We start from the raw sequence: 22,590 nt of genomic DNA on the forward strand, positions 1-22,590 counted from the left end.
TAGATACAGAGTAAAGCTCTCTCTACACTGTCCCATCAAACACTCCCAGGGCAGGTACAGCACGGGTTAGATACAGAGTAAAGCTCCCTCTACACTGTCCCATCAAACACTCCCAGGGCAGGTACAGCACGGGTTAGATACAGAGTAAAGCTCCCTCTACACTGTCCCATCAAACACTCCCAGGGCAGGTACAGCACGGGTTAGATACAGAGTAAAGCTCCCTCTACACTGTCCCATCAAACACTCCCAGGGCAGGTACAGCACGGGTTAGATACAGAGTAAAGCTCCCTCTACACTGTCCCATCAAACACTCCCAGGGCAGGTACAGCACGGGTTAGATACAGAGTAAAGCTCCCTCTACACTGTCCCATCAAACACTCCCAGGGCAGGTACAGCACGGGTTAGATACAGAGTAAAGCTCCCTCTACACTGTCCCATCAAACACTCCCAGGGCAGGTACAGCACTGGTTAGATACAGAGTAAAGCTCCCTCTACACTGTCCCATCAAACACTCCCAGGGCAGGTACAGCACGGGTTAGATACAGAGTAAAGCTCCCTCTACACTGTCCCATCAAACACTCCCAGGGCAGGTACAGCACGGGTTACATACAGAGTAAAGCTCCCTCTGCACTGTCCCATCAAACACTCCCAGGGCAGGTACAGCACGGGTTAGATACAGAGTAAAGCTCCCTCTGCACTGTCCCATCAAACACTCCCAGGGCAGGTACAGCACGGGTTAGATACAGAGTAAAGCTTCCTCTGCACTGTCCCATCAAACACTCCCAGGGCAGGTACAGCACGGGTTAGATACAGAGTAAAGCTCCCTCTGCACTGTCCCATCAAACACTCCCAGGGCAGGTACAGCACGGGTTACATACAGAGTAAAGCTCCCTCTACACTGTCCCATCAAACACTCCCAGGGCACGTACAGCACGGGTTAGATACAGAGTAAAGCTCCCTCTACACTGTCCCATCAAACACTCCCAGGGCAGGTACAGCACGGGTGAGATACAGAGTAAAGCTCCCTCTACACTGTCCCATCAAACACTCCCAGGGCAGGTACAGCACGGGTTAGATACAGAGTAAAGCTCCCTCTACACTGTCCCGTCAAACACTCCCAGGGCAGGTACAGCACGGGTTAGATACAGAGTAAAGCTCCCTCTACACTGTCCCATCAAACACTCCCAGGGCAGGTGCAGCACGGGTGAGATACAGAGTAAAGCTCCCTCTGCACTGTCCCATTTCCGGGTCCTTTCTGAGTTTGCACCGCAGTTCCAGGCCCCGCCCACTCTTACACGACATGACCAATCATCGAGTCTCTCGGGCGCCTCCTAAACCACGATTGGCTGTTTCCTGTAACCCGGATGCGGTGGTCCAATACGCTCTGCGATGAGAGAGCCGCGCTGTTCATTGGCCGCTACTCGGCTTCAGCTCCGGAGAGAGTGGAGCGGCGGCACCAATCAGAGCCCGGGGAACGGGGAGCGGCACCAATCAGAGCCCGGGGAACGGGGAGCGGCACCAATCAGAGCCCGGGGAACGAGACCAGTCGCAGCCCGGTGAACGGGGAGCGGAGATCGCGGATCGCCAGAGTAAGGCCGGGGGCAAGTGCTGGGTGGCGGTGCAGGTTGTGGGTGCAGAGTGTGCGGGCGTAGGGTGCTGAGTGTGTGGGTGCAGGGTGCAGGGTGCTGAGTGCAGGGTGCGGGTGCTGAGTGCAGGGTGTGGGTGCTGTGTGCCGGGTGTCGCCGCTCCTCCACACCCAGCCCTCCGGCTCAGGGAGACATTGTAGCGAAGCTAGCGCAGTGACACCGCCGGTGCTACAAGCCGCTACACTGTAACCGTGCGGGAAGTGGAGCCGCCCGAGCCCTGGTCAGCCCAGCCCCGGGGCACTGGCCGAGCCCTGGTCAGCCCAGCCCCGGGGCACTGGCCGCAGTCCTGGTCAGCCCAGCCCCGGGGCACTGGCCGCAGTCCTGGTCAGCTCAGCCCCGGGGCACTGGCCGCAGTCCTGGTCAGCCCAGCCCCGGGGCATTGGCCGCAGTCCTGGTCAGCCCAGCCCCGGGACACTGCCCGCAGTCCTGGTCAGCCCAGACCCGGGACACTGGCCGCAGTCCTGGTCAGCTCAGCCCCGGGGCACTGCCCGCAGTCCTGGTCAGCTCAGCCCCGGGGCACTGGCCGCAGTCCTGGTCAGCCCAGCCCCGGGGCACTGGCCGCAGTCCTGGTCAGCCCAGCCCCGGGACACTGCCCGCAGTCCTGGTCAGCCCAGCCCCGGGGCACTGGCCGCAGTCCTGGTCAGCCCAGCCCTGGGGCACTGGCCGCAGTCCTGGTCAGCCCAGCCCCGGGGCACTGCCCGAGCCCTGGTCAGCCCAGCCCCGGGGCACTGCCCGAGCCCTGGTCAGCCCAGCCCCGGGGCACTGCCCGAGCCCTGGTCAGCCCAGCCCCGGGGCACTGGCCGCAGTCCTGGTCAGCCCAGCCCCGGGGCACTGCCCGAGCCCTGGTCAGCCCAGCCCCGGGGCACTGGCCGCAGTCCTGGTCAGCCCAGCCCTGGGGCACTGGCCGCAGTCCTGGCCTTGGAGGGAGTGCTGCGTAGGTTTAGAAAGACAGACTTGCATTTCTATAGCGCCTTTCACAACCTCTGCACGCCTCAAAGCGCTTCACAGCCAATGAAGTGCTCTTTTTTGTAACGTGGGAAATGCGGCAGCCAAATTGCGCACAGCAAGCTCCCACAAACAGTGACGTGATAATGACCGGATAATCTGTTTTAGTGATGTTGATTGAGTGATAAATATAGCCCGGACACCGACGAGAACGCCCCTGCTCTTTGAAATAGTGCCCTGGGATCTTTTGTTTCCACCTGAGAGAGCAGACGGGCCTCGGTTTAACGTCTCACCTGAAAGATCAGACAGTGCAGCACTCCCTCAGCACTGCATTGGAAAGCCAGCCTAGATTGCTTGCTCGACTCTCGAGTGCGACTTGAACCCACGACCTTTTGACTCGGCAGCAAGAGTGCTGCCCACTGAGCCAAGGTTGAGATTTACAAGAATGATACTTGGACTGCAAGGGTTAAATTACAAGGAAAGATGACACAAATTAAGGGTGTATTCCTGGAATTTAGAATGTTAACGGGTGATTTGATCAAAGTTTTCAAGATATTAAGGGGAACTGATAGAGACTATTCCCGCTGGTTGGGGAGTCGAGGACTAGGGGGCAGAGTCTAAAAATTAGAGCCAGACCTTTCAAGAGTGAAATTAGGAAACACTGCTACACACAAAGGGTGGAAGAAGTTTGGAACTCTCTTCCGCAAACAATAATCAATGGTTAATTTTAAATCTGAAATTGATGGATTTTGTTAACCAAAGGTATTCGAGATATGGGGGTTTATGGAGATGGGTCATAATTCAGCCAAGATCTCATCGAGCGGCTAAATGGCCTCCTCCCATTCCTGTGTTCCTAATTGGCACTGACACTGTCACTCACTCTCACACTGTCACTCACACTGACACTGTCACTCACTCTCACACTCACACTGTCACTCACTCTCACACTGTCACTCACACTGACACTGTCACTCACTCTCACACTCACACTGACACTCACTCTCACACTGTCACTCACACTGACACTGTCACTCACACTCACACTGACACTGTCACTCACTCTCACACTGTCACTCACTCTCACACTGACACTCACACTGACACTGTCACTCACTCTCACACTGTCACTCACACTCACACTCACTCTCACACTGTCACTGTCACTGACACTGTCACTCACTCTCACACTCACTCACTGACACTGTCACTCACTCTCACACTCACACTGACACTCACTCTCACACTGTCACTCACTCTCACACTGTCACTGACACTGTCACTCACTCACACTGACACTCACCCTCACACTGTCACTCACTCTCACACTGTCACTCACTCTCACACTGTCACTCACACTCACACTCACACTGTCACTCACTCTCACACTGACACCGTCACTCACTCTCACACTGACACTGTCACTCACTCTCACACTGACACTGTCACTCACTCTCACACTGACACTGTCACTCACTCTCACACTGACACTGTCACTCACACTGACACTGTCACTCACTCTCACACTGACACTGTCACTCTCACACTGACACTGTCACTCTCACACTGACACTGTCACTCTCACACTGACACTGTCACTCACACTCACACTGACACCGTCACTCACTCTCACACTGACACTGTCACTCACTCTCACACTGACACTGTCACTCACTCTCACACTGTCACTCACTCTCACACTGTCACTCACTCTCACACTCACACTGACACTCACTCTCACACTGTCACTCACTCTCACACTGTCACTGTCACTGACACTGTCACTCACTCTCACACTGTCACTCACTCTCACACTGTCACTCACACTGACACTGTCACTCACTCTCACACTGTCACTCACACTCACTCTCACACTGTCACTCTCACACTGTCACTCACTCTCACACTGTCACTCACTCTCACACTGTCACTCACACTCACTGTCACTCACTCTCACACTGTCACTCACACTCACACTGTCACTCACTCTCACACTGACACTGTCACTCACTCTCACACTGACACTGTCACTCACTCTCACACTGACACTGTCACTCACACTGACACTGTCACTCACTCTCACACTGACACTGTCACTCTCACACTGACACTGTCACTCTCACACTGACACTGTCACTCTCACACTGACACTGTCACTCTCACACTGACACTGTCACTCACACTCACACTGACACTGTCACTCTCACACTGACACCGTCACTCACTCTCACACTGACACCGTCACTCACTCTCACACTGACACTGTCACTCACTCTCACACTGACACTGTCACTCACTCTCACACTGTCACTCACTCTCACACTGTCACTCACTCTCACACTGACACTGTCACTCACACTGACACTGTCACTCACTCTCACACTGACACTGTCACTCACTCTCACACTGACACTGTCACTCTCACACTGACACTGTCACTCACACTGACACTGTCACTCTCTCTCACTGACACCGTCACTCACTCTCACACTGACACCGTCACTCACTCTCACACTGACACTGTCACTCACTCTCACACTGACACTGTCACTCACTCTCACACTGACACTGTCGCTCACTCTCTCACTGACACCGTCACTCACTCTCACACTGACACCGTCACTCACTCTCACACTGACACCGTCACTCACTCTCACACTGACACCGTCACTCATTCTCACACTGACACCGTCACTCACTCTCACACTGACACTGTCACTCACTCTCACACTGACACTGTCACTCACTCTCACACTGACACTGTCACTCACTCTCTCACACTGACACTGTCACTCACACTCTCACTGACACTGTCACTCACTCTCACACTGACACTGTCACTCACTCTCACACTGACACTGTCACTCACTCTCACACTGACACTGTCACTCACTCTCTCACTGACACCGTCACTCACTCTCACACTGACACCGTCACTCACTCTCACACTGACACCGTCACTCACTCTCTCACTGACGCCGTCACTCACTCTCATAGATACATAGATACATAGAAGATAGGAGCAGGAGTAGGCCATTCGGCCCTTCGTGCCTGCTCCGCCATTCGATGAGATCATGGCTGATCCTTTAATTCAGTATCCCGTCCCCGCCTTCTCTCCGTAACCCTTAACCCCTTTTGCCCGTAGAAATATATCTAATTCCCTCTTAAATATATTTAATGAGCTGGCGTACACTGCCCTCTGTGGCAATGAGTTCCACAGGTTCACCACTCTCTGAGTGAAGAAATTCCCCCTCATCTCTGTCCTAAATGGTTTAGCCCTTATCCTTAAATTATGTCCTCTAGTTCTGTTCTCACCCGCCAAGGGAAACATTCCTTCTGCATCCAGTCTGTCTAGACCTGTCAGAATTTTATACACTTCTATGAGGTCCCCTCTCAATCTTCTAAACTCCAGTGTGTACATCCCTAAACTACATAGTCTCTCCTCATAGGTCATTCCCGCCATTCCTGGTATCAGCCTGGTGAATCGCCGCTGCACCCCCTCCATGGCAAGAACATCCTTCCTCAGATGAGGCGACCAAAACTGTACACAGTACTCGAGGTGTGGTCTCACCAGTGCCCTGTACAGCTGCAGCAAGGTATCCCTGTTCCTGTATTCTAACCCTTTTGCTATGAAGGCCAGCATACCGTTTGCCTTCTTGACCGCCTGTTGCACCTGCATGCTCGCCTTCAGTGACTGGTGTACAAGAACACCCAGGTCTCTCTGTACTTCCCCCTCTCCCAATCTATTGCCATTTAAATAATAATTTGCCCTCCCGTTCCTGCACCCAAGGTGGATAACTTCGCACTTGTCCACATTATAGTGCATCTGCCATTTATCCGCCCAATCGCCCAGTCTGTCCAAATCGCTCTGGAGCTTCCTGGTCTCTTCCTCTGAGCCCACCCCCCCTCCTAGTTTAGTGTCGTCTGCAAATTTGGAAATGCTGCATCCGACTCCCTGATCCAGGTCATTAATGTAAATTGTGAACAGCTGGGGGCCCAGGACAGATCCCTGTGGTACCCCACTTGTTACTGCCTGCCATTCAGAAAATGAGCCGTTTATTCCAACTCTCTGTTTTCTATCTGACAGCCAGTTCCCTATCCACGCCAAAACTTTCCCCTTTATCCCATGAGCCTCAATTTTCCATGCTAATCTTTTATGTGGGACCTTATCGAAGGCCTTTTGGAAGTCCAGGTACACCACATCTACTGGCTCTCCCCCATCTATTCTACCAGTTACTCCCTCAAAAAATTCCAATAGATTAGTCAAGCACGATTTACCCTTTGTAAATCCATGTTGACTCTGTCCTATCCTGTCCCCATTTGCTAAGTGCTCCGCTATTTCATCCTTAATGATGGACTCCAGCATTTTGCCCACAACTGATGTAAGGCTTACAGGTCTGTAATTACCTGCTTTTTCCCTACCCCCCTTTTTGAATAGTGGGGTAACGTTAGCTACCCTCCAATCCATCGGCACTGTTCCCGAGTCTAATGAATTCTGAAAAATCATCCTTAGTGCATCCGCTATCTCTAGGGCCACCTCCTTCAGTACCCTAGGATGCATGTTATCAGGCCCTGGGGATTTGTCCACCTTCAATCCCTTTAGCTTCCTTAACACCATATCCTTAGAGATATTGATTTGCGTCAGTTCCTCCTTTGCCAATGTCCCTATTTTTCCCGATATCCCAGGGAGGTTTTTTGTGTCTTCCTTCGTAAAGACTGACCCAAAGTATGCATTTAGTTGATCTGCCATTTCCTTATTTCCCATTATATATTCCCCCGTATCTGACTGCAATGGACCAACTTTGGTTTTCACCAGTCTTTTCCTTTTGATATACTTATAAAAGCTTTTGGAGTTAGTTTTTATATTTTCCGCCAGCTTGTTTTCGTAAGCTATTTTGCCCCTCTTGATTATGCCCTTTGCCCTCCTTTGCTCTATCTTAAACTGTTCCCAATCTTCCGCTCTGGCGCTTTTTTTGGCTATTTTATACGCCCTATCTTTGGATTTTATGCTGTCTCTAATTTCCCCTGTTATCCACGGTTGAGTCACCTTTTTAGATTTCCTTTTATGCCAGATTGGTATAAACAATTTTTGCAATTTTGTCATTCTATCTTTAAATGTTTGCCATTGTTTATCTACCTCCAGTCCTCCCAGGAACGTTGTCCAATCAGACCTACTCAGTTCCCGTCTCATGGCATCATAATTCCCCTTGTTTAAATTCAGGACCTTAGTCTCTGAGTCAATTTCTTCGCTCTCCATTTCGAGTGAGAAATCGATCATGTTATGATCGCTCTGACCCAAGGGTCCCCGTACAACAAGATTACTGATTAGTCCCTTCTCATTGCACAGTACCCAGTCCAATATAGCCTGTTCCCGAGTTGGTTCCTCGACATATTGATCCAGATAACCATCCCTCAAACACTCAAGGAATTCCTCCTCCTCATTATTTTTACTGATTAGGCTAGTCCAATCTATATGTAAGTTAAAGTCACCTATGATGACAGCTGTGCTCTTATTGCACGCTTCTCTAATTTCCCTCGTGATGCCCTCCCTAACCTCTATTTTACTATTTGGAGGCCTATATACCACTCCTATTAATGTTTTTCGCCCCTCGCTATTTCTTAGCTCCACCCATATAGATTCTGTATTAACTGAGTTAATATCCTTCCTTTCAATTGCATTTATCCCCTCTTTTACTAGCAATGCTACCCCTCCTCCCTTTCTTTTTTGTCGATCCTTCCTAAATACTGAATACCCCTGTATGTTAAGCTCCCAGCCCTGCTCACCCTGCAACCATGTTTCCGTAATCCCAATTAGGTCATAATTATTAACCTCTATTTCCACAGCTAATTCATCTACCTTGTTCCTGATGCTTCTCGCATTAAGGTATAAAACCCTCAGGCTTTTTTTATGCTCACATTTTTTATGAATTAGTTTGGCCCTTTGTTTTTTGTTCCTCACCCTTTTATCATTTATTTCTGTCTGCCTTTCACTTTCCTCTATTTCACTACATAGGTTTCTAGCCCCCTGCCATACTAGTTTAAATGCTCCCGAACTGCTTTATCAAAAATTACCCCGACACTGACACTCTCTCACACTGACGCTCACTCTCACACTGACACTGTCGCTCACTCTCACACTGACACTGTCGCTCACTCTCACACTGACACTGTCGCTCACTCTCACACTGACACTGTCGCTCACTCTCACACTGACACTGTCACTCACTCTCACACTGACACTGTCACTCACTCTCACACTGACACTCACTCTCACACTGACACTGTCACTCACTCTCACACTGACACTGTCACTCACTCTCACACTGTCACTCACTCTCACACTGACACTGTCACTCACTCTCACACTGACACTGTCACTCACTCAATTTTCAATTCAATTCAAATCGCTTTATTGGCATGATAAGGTACATCTTATGTTGCCAAAGCATCGAAATACATTTATGGTTGAACACATAAACGCAGATCTATTCGTACAGTGTATAAACAGATATATCCCTGAGTGTATAAATATACATTCGTATAATTTGTATATACTCTTTTCTTAGGTTTACTGGTTGTCTCTCTGTTTATGGCAAGCTGTAACATAGTGTGCCGCTAGTGTTACACAGTTTCTCTCTTCCCCTAGTAGGTATGGGAGTTTTTGGACGTCATTCAAATTTCTGAATTCAGGGCATATTTGTGAATTTTTGATAGAAATTCTCCCTGATATTTTCCACAAGCTGTGTGGAAGTGCATCTCTGTCTCCACCACTCCCTGACTGCAGTGAGAGCATATCCTGTCCTCTCTTGGCAGCCTGGTCTGCCTTTTTCGATCGCCAGGCTATGTTCGCTAAGTCTGTACCTTGTCAAGGTTTTTCTCAGTTTGCTATCCTTTACCATGGTCAGGTAATCAGCCATGTTGTATTGTCTGTTTAGGGCCAAGTAGCAATTGAGTTTGCTTTGGGTTTTTGTTGTTTCTGCCCAATATAACAGGTATTTTTCCTTTTGCTTAGTGACAATTGTGTTGGGTCGAATTCTCTGTGCTACGATGTCACTGTCCTGGGGCTGGTTATTGTTAGTAGTGTTAGTGGTTGCTTCACTGAGTCCCAGGACTAGTTGACTGAGGGTGTTCTTCTTTATGGTCCTCTCTTGGCATTTCAAGGCTTCGTAATGATAGCAGTGGGGGTTGCTCATTTTTAGGTGTTTCCAAAATTTGGTGGCTCTTTTTTGGATAGTAATTATTAGTGGATATTGGCCTAGTTCTGCCCTGCATGCATTGTTTACGGTTTTCCTTTGAGTCCGGAGGATACTTTTACAGAATTCTGCATGTAGGATCTCAATTGGGTGTTTGTCCCATTTTGCAAATTCTTGTTGTGTTAGCGGTCCCCACACCTCACTGCCGTAGAGTGCAATTGGTTCAATTACTGATTTGAAAATTTTGAGCCAAATGCTAATTGGGATATCTATTTGGATTGATTTTTTAATGGCATAGAAAGCCCTTCTAGCTTTCTCTTTCAGTTCATTCACAGCCAGTTTGAAATTTCCCGTAGAGCTGATTTTTATGCCCAAGTATGTGTAGTTAGTGGTTTGTTCGATTTTAGTTGTTCCTAGTGTGAGATTTATTTTGGGTCCCTGATGTCTGGATCTTTGCTGGAACACAAGGACTTTGGTTTTTTGGGGGTTTATTGTCAGGGCCCAGGTCTGACAGAACGACTCCAGCAGATCCAGGTTCTGCTGTAGACCCTCCTTAGTTGGTGACAGCAGAACCAGGTCGTCTGCATAGAGGAGGAATTTAACCTTGGATTCATATAGGGTGAGGCCGGGTGCTGTAGATTGTTCAAGTAGTTTTGCCAGTTCATTTATGTAAATATTAAAGAGTGTCGGTGAAATGGCGAGCCCTGCGTCACCCCCCGCCCCTGTGGGAAGTATTTTGTTTGTTTGTTTCCAATTTTAACTGCACATTTGTTGTTTGTATACATTGATTTAATTACATCATATGTTTTTCCCCCTACCCCGCTTTCGATAAGTTTCAGGAATAGACCGTCGTGCCAGATGAAATCGAAAGCCTCCTGGAAATCTATAAAGCATGCGTAGATTTTGCTTTTGTTTTGATGAACGTGTTTGTCAATTAGGGTCTGTAGGGTGAAGATATGATCTGATGTTCTATAGTTTGGCAGGAATCCAATTTGGCTTTTACTCAAGACATTGTGCTCCTCAAGGAAGTTATAAGTCTTTTGTTTATGATACTACAGAAAACCTTCCCCAGGTTACTGTTTACACAGATGCCTCGATAGTTATTTGGGTCAACTTTATCCCCACTTTTGTATATGGGCGTTATGAGTCCTTTGTTCCAGATATCAGGGAAGTAACCGACACTCAGAACCAAGTTGAAGAGTTTCAGTATAGCCAATTTCATTTTATCGTCCGTGTGTTTAATCATCTCGCTTAGGATGCCGTCTGCACCGCAAGCTTTTCCTGGTCGCAGGTCCTTGAGTTTTTCAATTAGCTCTTTTTCAGATATTATGGGGTCTATCGGGTTTTGGTTATCTTTTATGGCAAATTCTAGCTTTGCCAGTTTTTCGCATATTTGGTATTGCTCTGGGCTTAGTGTGTTTTTCTGGTATAATTTTTCAAAATGGTTTTCCCATGTGTCTCCGTTTTGAATGGCCAATTCGTCGTGTTGTTTTTTGTGTAATGTATTCCAGTTGTCCCAGAAACAATTGGAATCAATGGATTCCTCAATGGAGATGAGTGTATTCTTAATATACTGCTCTTTCTTGGTTCTGAGTGTGTTTTTGTATTGTGTTAGTGCCTGACAATAAGTAAGGCGTAATTCCTCATTTTCTGGTTGTCTGTGTTTTTGGTTTGATATTTTTCTGAGTTTTTTCCTCATGTTCTGGCAATCGGAGTCAAACCATTTTTCGTAGTTTTTTGTTTTGGGTTTGTTCTTGCGAACTTTCAAGTTTGACATTGATGCCAAATTATCAAAAATATTATTTAGGTTATTCACTGCCCAGTTTACGCCTTCTTTATTGTGTGTGTATGTATTTTCCAGAAAGGTGTCCAAGAGAGCTTGAGTTGTTTGGTTGCTAATTGCTTTCTGGTATTTTTCCGTGCTGTTTTTGGCCCATCTGTAAGATTTTTTAATGTTGTACAGTTTACTGGGTTGTGTTTCTGTGTTGGTTGTTTCTGTCCTCTCAAGATATGCAGTAATTTGACTGTGGTCTGACAGTGTTGTTTGTGGTTTGACTGTGAATGTTCTGAAAGAGGATGGGTCTAGATCTGTAATCATATAGTCTACGGTGCTGAAGCCAAGAGGTGAGCAATAGGTGGATCTTCCTAGGAAGTCTCCCAATAACCTACCATTGACAATGTACAGACCCAGGCTTCGACAGAGCTGCAGGAGCTGTTTTCCGTTAGCATTTGTCTGTTTGTCGCAGTTATGCCTGTGTGGATGGGAAGGGAGATCAAAGTGGTTATTCCCAAATATGTAATTATTCCCCTGATTATTGGTGAAGTCTGGTTCTTCGCCCGTTCTTGAGTTGAGGTCACCACATATCAACACATTTCCCTGGGCCTGGAATTGGATAATCTCCCTCTCTATGTTGGAGAAGGTGTCCTCTTTGAAGTACGGGGATTCTGTCGGGGGGATATAGAGTGTGCAAATGAAGACATCTTTCATGCTAGAGATTATGCCCCTCTTAATTTTGAGCCATAAGTGGTTTTCGCCCTTTTCCACAAATTCAATGCAACTCCTAAGCTCTGCTTTAATCCAAATCAGTATGCCTCCAGATTCTCTGCCCTGGGTTACTCCTGGCAATTTATTGGAGGGGACCACCAGCTCTGTGTACCCAATGGGACAGCCGGTGTGCCCTTCTCCTCTACACCAGGTTTCTTGTAAAAAGATAATATCTAGATCTTTAATCTCATCTAGGAACTCTGGGGTCACACTCTTCATGCCAAGCATAGAAGAGCGTAGACCTTGGATATTCCAGGTTGAGATATATAAGGATTTCATGCTAAAATTGATCTTTTACTGTGATGGGTTAGAATATAATAAATAGTAATATGTGTTTGTCGTGTCTAAATGGGGAAAAAAGAACACTTCAATTGTCTATAAATGCTGAGGATAATTGGTTACAACTTTTTCTAACAACTAGTCCTTATTTTTTTCTGGTCCATAAGGCGGGAGTGGATGCTGCTGATCGCCTGCACTATGTCTCTTAGTGGATTGTCTCTGCCTGTGGTATTGCGTATGCTCTGAGCACCTCTCCCTCTGCCTGGCTGGGGGTGGTCCTGTTCCCCTGTAGGACAGGAGTGGTGCAGGTCCGACATTGTTGTTGTGCATGGGGATCCTCTCTGGTCCCGGTTGGTGTGGTGGTGGTCTCTGTAGTAGTCCTGGTCTGTATCCCGTTGGTCTTTGGTGATCGGGGGGGGGGTCTTTTTGGGATCTGGGTGTGGACCCGGTTAAAAGCGACGTCCTTCAGGTCCTTCGCAAAGACCGACATTCGATTCCTGTGGATATGGACTTGGTCGTAAAGACATTCCACATTGAGGGTGGGGTGTTGGGCCAGGTGCACGTTATGTTTTAATTCACAGTCTCTTGCTATGCTTGCATTTATCTCATGGATTGTTTTGTTGTTGAAGTTTCTTCTCGGCAATAGTGTGGAAACAGTGATTCTAGTGTTTGGGAAGGTGTCGCTTGCCTTCTTGATCACTGATCCGAGCGATGTTGCTACCCTTTCCTGCTGGGCCCTTAGGTCATTTGTGCCGCTGTGTATTATTATGTGTTGGGGGGAGCCTAATTGGGTTTTGGTCAGCCATTCTAGGGCTCTGTCTGTTGTTGGGCACCAGAGCTTTTCTACTTTACGTCTAGGGAAGAGCCTTTTCTCCCATAGGTATTTCCCATTTGAGTCTATGAGGATTACGATGTCAGCCTTGTTGGTGTTTACTGGTTTGTGGCTTTCATCTGGACTCCCCGGTTGTGTGTTGGACCGGGGTGGTCGTGTCTGGTGTGTGCGTTCCTCTTGTGAGCGGCTCGGCTGTGGTTCCAAAGTGGTGGTGGCAGACTGGGTTTCAGTGTGCTGGTCGGTCTGTGTGGCTCCCCCTGTATTGTGGGTCTGCTGCTGATGTTCAGTGTGAGAGTGTAGCTGCCCAGTCGGGCTCTGTACTGTCTTATCTCTAGCCACCCCCCCCCTACTGGTCCCAGAGCCACCCCCCGGTCCCGGAGCCACCCCCCCCCCTGGTCCCGTAGCCACCCCCCCAACCCCCAGGTCCCAGAGCCACCCCCCGGTCCCGGAGCCAACCCCCCCCCCCACCGGTCCCGGAGCCACCCCCCGCCCCGGCCCCGGAGCCGCCACCCCCCCCCCCCCCGGTCCCGAAGCCACCCCCCCCCCCGGTCCCGGAGCCACCCCCCCGGTCCCGGAGCCACCCCCCCCGGTCCTGGAGCCACCCACCCGGTCCCAGAGTTTCTGTTTGTGGGATCTTACTTTGTGAAAAGGTGGTTGTTGAGTTTGTTGCTATTGAAAGTAATTGATTGAGTGTGAAGAGCCTTTCACTGGGAGAAGGTGTTCTGGAAGTGCAAGTGTTGGTGTACTTTAGTTGTCTAACAGCCCACTCTCTCTCACCAGGGGAGTAACAGGAGTCACCATGGCGAGCAAAGATGAGAACCTTTTGGCAAGCATCAACAATGCTTTCCGGAAACAGACCAAGGCTGAGGAAGTGAGGAGGGACAACATGCTCATGATGCAACCCTATGCCAACTGGGAGGAGTTCCTGATGCCGGCCCCCACCTCCATCGCCATTCTAGGTGAACTGATCATCATCTCTTCCGCCTGTGACTTCCCTGTAAACAAGCACACCCCGGACCGACAATACCAACACGTCAAGTATCCCGAATCCTTCCGCGCCTGCCTGATGCAGGTTAGTAACCAGGGCTGGAAAACCTTTAACTTGGCCCATAAGAACATGGACCAGATTCGGCTTCACTCCCAGAGCGTCCCCACGCACATGAAGAATACAGTGACGACCTTGATGGAAGGTGACCAGAAGGTCCTGGAGAAGATCCTGCCTCTTCAGCTGAACTGCATCAAGACCGTTGCTGACGAGTGTCTGGGACTAGCCCAGGAGGTGGAGAAGGACTTCTCCTCTGTCACCGACCTAATCCATGAGCTGCTGGAGGCCTGCACCAGCGCCAAGGGTGCGTACGAGAGTGAGTCCAAGGAGGTCCAGCAGGCCCTGGAGGAGTCCACGCTTCGAAAGGCCACCGCGGAGAAGGACAAGAGGCAGGTGGAAGAATATTTCACCAGGATGACCAAAGAGGTGGAGGAGGCCCACAACGCCTACAAGGACGCGCTGGAGTCCGCACCCAGCGAGTGGGGGGTCATGGGCCTGTTTGCGGTGCAGAACTCAATCAATCTGGTCAGCAGCCTTGTGTCGGGCTTCATGTCGATGGTCACGGCTGACCCGGTGAGTCTCTCCATCACCGTGGTGGAGACTTTGGCCAACATTGGCAATGTCATCGCAGAAAAGGTGAAGAACAAGGACCAAGCCAACCCTTCACCGCAGCAGGTTGAGCTGGACCCAGTGGCTGCCAACAATGTCCTATCAAAGTCCAGTGGCCTGCTGATAGCCACAGTGAAGCTGCAGGACCTGCTCTCTGAGGACGCCGAGCTCAGTCTGAAGAAACTGCTGGACCGCGCGACTGGCGGTGTGAACTCGGACATCTCCAGGCGCATGTTCCAGAGGATTAAAACGGAGATCAACCTGGAGGAGGACTGCAGCCCGAAGCAGGCGGCCCTCACTCTGTGCAGGAAGGGGATTGCCATTTGTGAGAAGCTGGAGGAGATCGGTCAGTGTGAAAAGCCCAGTGAAGAGCAGATGGAGAATATGGCCGTGAGGATCGGCGAGCTGTACGGCAAAGTGCTGAAGTTCACTGTGGGGTGCACGGCCTCCAGCAGCTCGTCTGTGCTCCCCCCGAACGCCCCAAACCTGTCCAGCGCAGCTGGGGTGCACGACCCCGAGGACAAGAGCATGGTCCAAACCGTGGTGACACAGGCCAGGTTCAAGATCGAGAACGCCAAAGCGCACTTGGATAGCACCCGGGCAGAGTATGAGAGGAGCTTCCAAGACTTGAAGCAGAACAACAAGGAGCTGGACGATATCCTGATCATGATGAGGACATGCCAGGTGACGAAGATCAACTTCAACACCACGCTGAAGATGTTGGCCCAGGGCCTGGACGCGTTGGGCCGGGTGCGAGAACAGTGGACCAAGATGATCCACTTCTTTGAGATGGTTTCCAACTTGATCAACATTTGCCTTACCAAGTCCCTGAAAAAGTTCATCGTGCACAGCGAAGAAATCCAAGGAATCCAGGGCTACAGCCAGCAAAAGCTCATCAAAGACTTAATTTACGCCCAAGCCTTTCAGGCGACCAACATCTCCTGCCTGGTCCACATGATCTCCAGAACCTACGTGGAGATTTCTACAAAGTACCTGATGAGCCGAGTGTCCAGCCTGGGGCGACTCATCACCCTGGACCCAGAGGGTGCGGAATTTCACACCGAGCGCCAACAGCTGCGACAGGGCTGCGATGATGCCCGGAAAATGATCATGGAACAAGTGTTGAGCAGCAAGGAGGAGTTTGAGAGTCGGGTACAGCAGCGGATTGAGGCCATCGACTCTGGTTTCAGGGCTGTGCTGCCTCCTCCCTCTGAACAGGAAGTGCAGGCGATCGAGTGGTCGCTGAAACAGGACCCACAATCCATCTTCAAGGAGATCTCGGAGGAGGAGGAGGACCAGTGGGCCTGAGAGAGAAAGCAAGGCTCCAGCCGCCACGGTGAGTGGGGAAGGGAAACTGACGGATTGAGAAGTCGAGCCGAGTCCATTCCCTTTTCCTTCGTTTTTTCAGGTTGGGGAGAAGGTGGGTGGGTGGGGTTGGAGATATGGGGAGAAGGTGGGTAGGTGGGGTTGGAGATATGGGGAGAAGGTGGGTGGGTGGAGTTGGAGATATGGGGAGAAGGTGGGTGGGTGGAGTTGGAGATATGGGGAGAAGGTGGGTGGGTGGGTTTGGAGATATGGGGGGTGGGTGGGTTTGGAGATATGGGGAGAAGGTGGGTAGGTGGGGTAGGGGGATATGGGGAGAAGGTGGGTGGGGTTGGAGATATGGGGAGAAGGTGGGTAGGTGGGGTAGGGGGATATGGGGAGAAGGTGGGTGGGGTTGGAGATATGGGGGGTAGGTGGGGATATGGGGAGAAGGTGGGTAGATGGGGAGAAGGTGGGTAGATGGGGTTGGGGATATGGGGAGAAGGTGGGTAGGTGGGGTAGGGGGATATGGGGAGAAGGTGGGTGGGGTTGAGGGATATGGGGAGAGGGTGGGTAGGTGGGGTTGGGGATGTGGGGAGAAGGTGGGTAGGGTTAGGGATATGGGGAGAAAGTGGGTAGGTGGGGTTGAGGGATATGGGGAGAAGGTGGGTAGGGTTAGGGATATGGGGAGAAAGTGGGTAGGTGGGGTTGAGGGATATGGGGAGAGGGTGGGTAGGTGGGGTTGGGGATATGGGGAGAAGGTGGGTAGGGTTAGGGATATGGGGAGAAAGTGGGTAGGTGGGGTTGAGGGATATGGGGAGAGGGTGGGAAGGTGGGGATGGGGGGGGGTAGGTGGGGATGGGGGGAGAATGAATAGACTAAGTAGCTCTTTCCTGTTCCTGCAAATTCTAAAATTACGGTGGCTGTTTTTTCAGGTTTGGAACATGTGTTTGAACCAAGGATGCTGCGTGCCAATCTCCAGGGAGCAGTGAGGAGCACCTCCTGACTCTGCAGTCACACCTGTTGAGTTATTTATGTATATGTTGCTATATTGGACCGGCCCTGTGACTTGGGGCTTTGCTGGTGAGCTGTAATCTTCATCAGAGAGATGCAAGACTCCTCCCCCTCTGATACCCTCCCCCTGCCCCTCACAACAGAGGCCCTGCTTGGGGCCTGCAGCAGACGGGGTTGCCCTGTCCTGGGCCCCCTCCCCTTATACAGGTGCTGTGCCTCGGCCATCTTACACGGTCTGTGGGTCGAAGCTGGTTGGGGGCTCCCAGGTATTAATCCCGGTGCAGTGACCGGCCCGGCCCAGTGTGGAGATACAACCTCTCTGAGCCCCCGGGGAGTGCGACTTCGGGGAGGGTGTCGGCGGATTGGCTGAGTTGGTGGTAGTGGGGGGGGGTGAGGGGTCAGTGGGGGGGGTGAGGGGTCAGTGGGGGGGTGAGGGGTCAGTGGGGGGGTGAGGGGTCAGTGGGGGGGGTGAGGGGTCAGTGGGGGGGGTGAGGGGTCAGTGGGGGGGGTGAGGGGTCAGTGGGGGGGTGAGAGGTCAGTGGGGGGGTGAGGGGTCAGTGGGGGGGTGAGGGGTCAGTGGGGGGTGAGAGGTCAGTGGGGGGGGTGAGGGGTCAGTGGGGGGGTGAGAGGTCAGTGGGGGGGTGAGGGGTCAGTGGGGGGGTGAGGGGTCAGTGGGGGGGTGAGGGGTCAGTGGGGGGGGTGAGGTGTCAGTGGGGGGGTGAGGGGTCGGGGGGTCAGTGGGGGGGGGTGAGGGGTCAGTGGGGGGGTGAGGGGTCGGGGGGGAGAGGGGTCAGTGGGGGGGTGAGGGGTCAGTGGGGGGGTGAGGGGTCGGGGGGGTCAGTGGGGGGGGAGAGGGGTCAGTGGGGGGGGGGGAGAGGGATCAGTGGGGGAGACGGGCCATCAATTGTGGGAAATGATCGTTGGAATTCTCAGGACCGCCGCCAGGAAGGTGGTTCAGAAGAAGTTTTATCAAGAAAATCTGTATTGAGGTTGGGAAAGTCAGGATTTGCCTGGGGTCAGAAAGTGGGAGAGCCCCCATAACTGTGGAGTTGGTGACCATGGCAGATCAGCACGATCCCCATCTACAATTTCCCTCACACCCGCTTAATACCTTCTCATTTATTTTTCAAGTGTCTGTCGTCTGATTCTCTGTCGCGAGTGGCGACCCCGCCTGTAACATGCCCTGTACCCCGCTCTCGCCCCCGCCTCGAGCTCTCGCTCTCTGGCCCCCCCCGCGCTCTCGCCCCCCACTCTTGCTTCGAGCTGCCGTGTGATGCTCCCACACCTGGAAAGCTTCTTGAAATATTATACTGGATTAAAGTGATCTGATCAAATGTTCCGTCTCCGTTTCCTATGTAAATGCTGGATTTAGAAAGCCTGGGGCAACTGTGCCGAATGAGACTCCCTCGGTCCCTCCTCCAGAACCTTGTCATCCTCGGGATGTGGGCGACTCTGACCAAGGCCAGCATTTACTGGCCATCACTAGTTGCCCTTAGGAGGTGGTGGTTGGTCGGCCTTCATGAACCGCTGGTGACTGTTTGATGCAACTGAGTGTCTTGCTCGGGCACTTCAGTGGGAAATTAATGTGGGTGTGGGACTGGAGTCACATATAGGCCAGACTGGGTAAAAGTGGAGAAGGTTAAGGGGAGATTTAATAGAGGTGTTCAAAATCATGAAGGGTTTTGATGGAGTAAATAATGTTTCCAGTGGCAGGAGGGTCAGGAACCAGAGGACACAGATTGAAGGTATTTGGCAAAAGAACCAGGGGGGCGATGAGGATTTTTTTTCCCACAGCGAGTTGTTGTGATCTGGAATGCGCTGCCTGAAAGGGCGGTGGGAGCAGATTCAATAGTAACTTTCAAAAGGGAATTGGAGAAATACTGGAAGGGAAAAGTTTGCAGGACACTGGGGAAAGAGCAGGGGGGAGTGGGACTAATTGGAGAGCTCAAAGAGCCGGCACAGGCACGATGGGCCGAATGGGCTTCTGTGCTGGATCATTCTCTGAGTCTAAATGACAGCAGGTTTCCTTCCCCCCAAAATTTTAGTGAACACAACACACATTGTGCTGGGCTCGATAATCATTGTAAGGAACAGCAGCCCCAGTGAATATTGCAGCAGGGCTGGTCGTGGTCTGTTGCTAGGCCCGGCCCGGCCCGGTCCGTTGCTAGGCCCGGCCCGGTCCATTGCTAGGCCCGGCCCAGTCCATTGCTAGGCCCGGCCCGGTCTCTCGCAGTATTTGGTTTGTGGTTCAGTTTGTGGACGCAGCCTGCCCCAGACAGTCTGTGGTTTAGCCGAGTTCCTCTTTTGTTTACTTTCCTTCAGACACACACAGAGCAGAGGCTGCAGGTCTGCCTCTCCAACCAGTTGTTGTGGTAACTGTAATATCTGTGGGTGGAACAAATGAAGGACAGAGACAGGATGAGTTGTTGGTCCGTGTGTTTGCTTTACTAGGCCAGAGCGAACTGAGCATGCTCATACCAAACCATGTGACAAACCATGTGATAATACTGCTTTCCCCATTAAAACAATGTCCATATTCCCCTCTCAAATACAACAAACTACAGTCCCACCTTTCCCAGCATTACATGTACCACATCACAAAAACTCTCGGCTTTTTTTCTTTTAAATGAGCTCCAAATCCAGTTTAATAACAGGTTTGTGGAGCATTCCTGATCTCCTTACAGAAGGTTTTGGTGTTGAACCGATTTTCGAGCTGTTTTGTTGTGGTTCCGAACTCAAAGATGATCCTGTTTCTATCTCAGCCTTGTGTGAACCTGGTACTTCAGTTACTAAAGTCTGAACTGAGTCAAACTCATGTATGTGTTCATGATCAAGTGGTTCAAGATCACTGTCCAATCCAGGCCAGTAAACACAGCTTCTTGCAATTGATTTCATACTGACAACCCCTGGATGTTCAGCATGAAGTTCGGCCAGAATTCTATCTCTCAATGAAGTAGGTCCCACCACTCTGATTCCCCACTTGATACAACCTGGCTCACAAAACAATTCAGTTCGACGGTTATGGAATGGTTTCAACTCTGTGTCCAGACACTGATCAGTTCATCCATTCAAGGTGTTTTCATTCACTCTTTTCAGTACTGAGTACTTTTGAGTCTCATCTGCAATCTCAGTTCCATTCACGGGAAAGTCTTTGTCAACTGCACCTAGCGTGAAAATCTCACCTTCACTCCCAACACGAGTCCTCATGTGACAACCTGGACAAGGCATCTGCGATTGCGTTTTGCTCTGAAGTGGGATATTCACTCGTGTAGTCATATTGTGACAACAACACTGCCCAACGTTGCATTCTTGATGCAGCCATTGCAGGGATGGCAGATTTGGGCCCCAATATTGCTAAGAGCGGTTTGTGATTGGTTATCAGGGTAAACTTTCTGCCGATCAGGAACTGTTGGAATTTCTTGATTCCAAACACTATGGCGAGTGCTTCCTTTTCAATTTGCGCGTAGTTTCTTTCGCTCTTTGTGAGGGTTTGTGATTGGTTTCTCTTGGCCGTCATCCTTTACGTGGCTTATGACAGCTCCCATACCGTAACTGGAAGCATCACACACTAACTTAAGCTCACACTCTGTGCCGTAGTGCACAAGTAGAGCATCGCTGGAGAGACTTCTCTTACAAGCATCGTAAGCTTCCTGTTGCGGTTTCGCCCACTTCCACTGAACATCCTTCTTGAGGAGCTCGTGCAATGGAGCTAACATGGTCGCTAACTCAGGTAAGAAACGTGCGTAGTACTGGATCATTCCAAGGAAAGATCTTAACTCAGACACGTTCTGTGTCTTTGGAGCATTGATGACAGCATCAACCTTTTCCTTCACTGGTTGCAAACAATTTGCATCAACTTTCAGACCAAGGTACAACCTCGGGCTGCACAAAAGCACATTTGCTCCTTTTCAATTTGACATTGTGGGCATACAACCTTTGAAGCACTAAATCTAACACTTCTAGATTTTCTTCCTTGCTGCTTGTTGCGATCAGCACATCGTCAGGATTGCATAAACAATTTGGAATTCCTTGCAAAATCTTATCCATCGTAGCCTGGAAGATTTTGGGGGAGGACTTTACACCATACAGCAGCTCGGTGTGTGAGTACAGTCCCTTGTGTGTGCTGATGGTGAGATACTGTTGACTCTCTTTGTCAACGTTCAGCTGAGCGTAAGCGGCGACAGGTCAAGCTTGGAGATAACCTTTGACCCTGAGAGTGCTGCATACAAATCTTGTGATGTAGGTAACGGGTACTGCTCATCGTTAACTGCTTGGTTGATAGTAACTTTGTAGTCACCGCACAAGCGTACAGTTCTGTCTGCTTTGGGCACTACCACAATCGGGGTAGCCCATTCACTGTCAGTTTTTACGAGCACTCCGTTCTCTCTCAGTTCTCCCTCCACCTGACTTCAATGCATAGGGGACCGGCCTTGCCTTACAATAGACAGGCTTCGCGTTGGACTTGATGCGGATATGTGTGTCATACCCAGTGATGTCCTCATAACTGTCTGAGAACATGCTTTTATACTTGTACAGAGTTGTGTCAATGCATCTACACTGAAGATGTTTTTCCAGTCTAGTTTTAACTTTCTCAACCAGTCTTTGCCCTTGAGGGTTGGCCTGTTGTTGTAGCTCGCTACAATAGGCAGCTTTACTGACTGGCCATTGTGTTGAACTGTACATTCCATTTGTCCACATGTCTCTAGGGTTTCTCTGGAGTAGGTTTTTAACTCTACGGTACTCTTTGTCAGTGGTATTTGATTAAAGTTATTCTCATTTGTGCCCTTACTCACGATAGAGCAGTCCACCACCGTATTGATACACATCAATTATATTGCTCGTTGATCAAAAGTTTTGTATGGAAGTCTTTCTGACGACTGCTAGCAATTGCCGTTAGTGGTATAAATACTGTAGATGCCTAGTTCTTCAACATCAAGTGTGTTCACTTCAATATTGTGAACGCCTCCCTTTTGTTGTCGCTGCTTTGCATTGCCACTAGAATGGTTCTTACTTCCTGCTTTCGATCTAGTTCTGCAAGCTGTTGAAATATGGCCTTGCTTCTGGCAGTGAAAACACTTCACATTTCTGTATTGGCAGGACTGTGGTGAGTGATTTCCTTTGCAGCGATAACAATTCACTGAACTGCTCCCACCGACATGCTTTTGACTTGTTCTCACACCTTT

The 22,590-nt window shown here is 50.3% G+C and overlaps 1 protein-coding gene across 1 annotated transcript; it reads left to right on the forward strand.

Annotated features, from left to right (window-relative positions):
- Window positions 1-1,462: 1,462 nt before the first annotated feature.
- LOC147120817 (uncharacterized) lies at window positions 1,463-17,799 on the forward strand. The gene is made up of 3 exons (XM_085978920.1): window positions 1,463-1,589; window positions 14,218-16,427; window positions 17,329-17,799. Exon 2 carries the CDS (start codon window positions 14,237-14,239, stop codon window positions 16,397-16,399), a length of 2,163 nt encoding a protein of 720 aa, XP_085835046.1. The 5' UTR covers window positions 1,463-1,589; window positions 14,218-14,236; the 3' UTR covers window positions 16,400-16,427; window positions 17,329-17,799.
- The last annotated feature ends 4,791 nt before the right edge of the window (window positions 17,800-22,590 follow it).

This window comes from Somniosus microcephalus, chromosome 3, assembly GCF_052327205.1.
Source record: "Somniosus microcephalus isolate GS21.2 chromosome 3, FLI_Smic_1.0, whole genome shotgun sequence".
Lineage (NCBI taxonomy): Eukaryota > Metazoa > Chordata > Chondrichthyes > Squaliformes > Somniosidae > Somniosus > Somniosus microcephalus.

Bases quoted from the DNA above. Each gene is read 5' to 3' on its own strand.
- LOC147120817 (XM_085978920.1), top strand. From the start codon at position 14,237: ATGGCGAGCAAAGATGAGAACCTTTTGGCAAGCATCAACAATGCTTTC.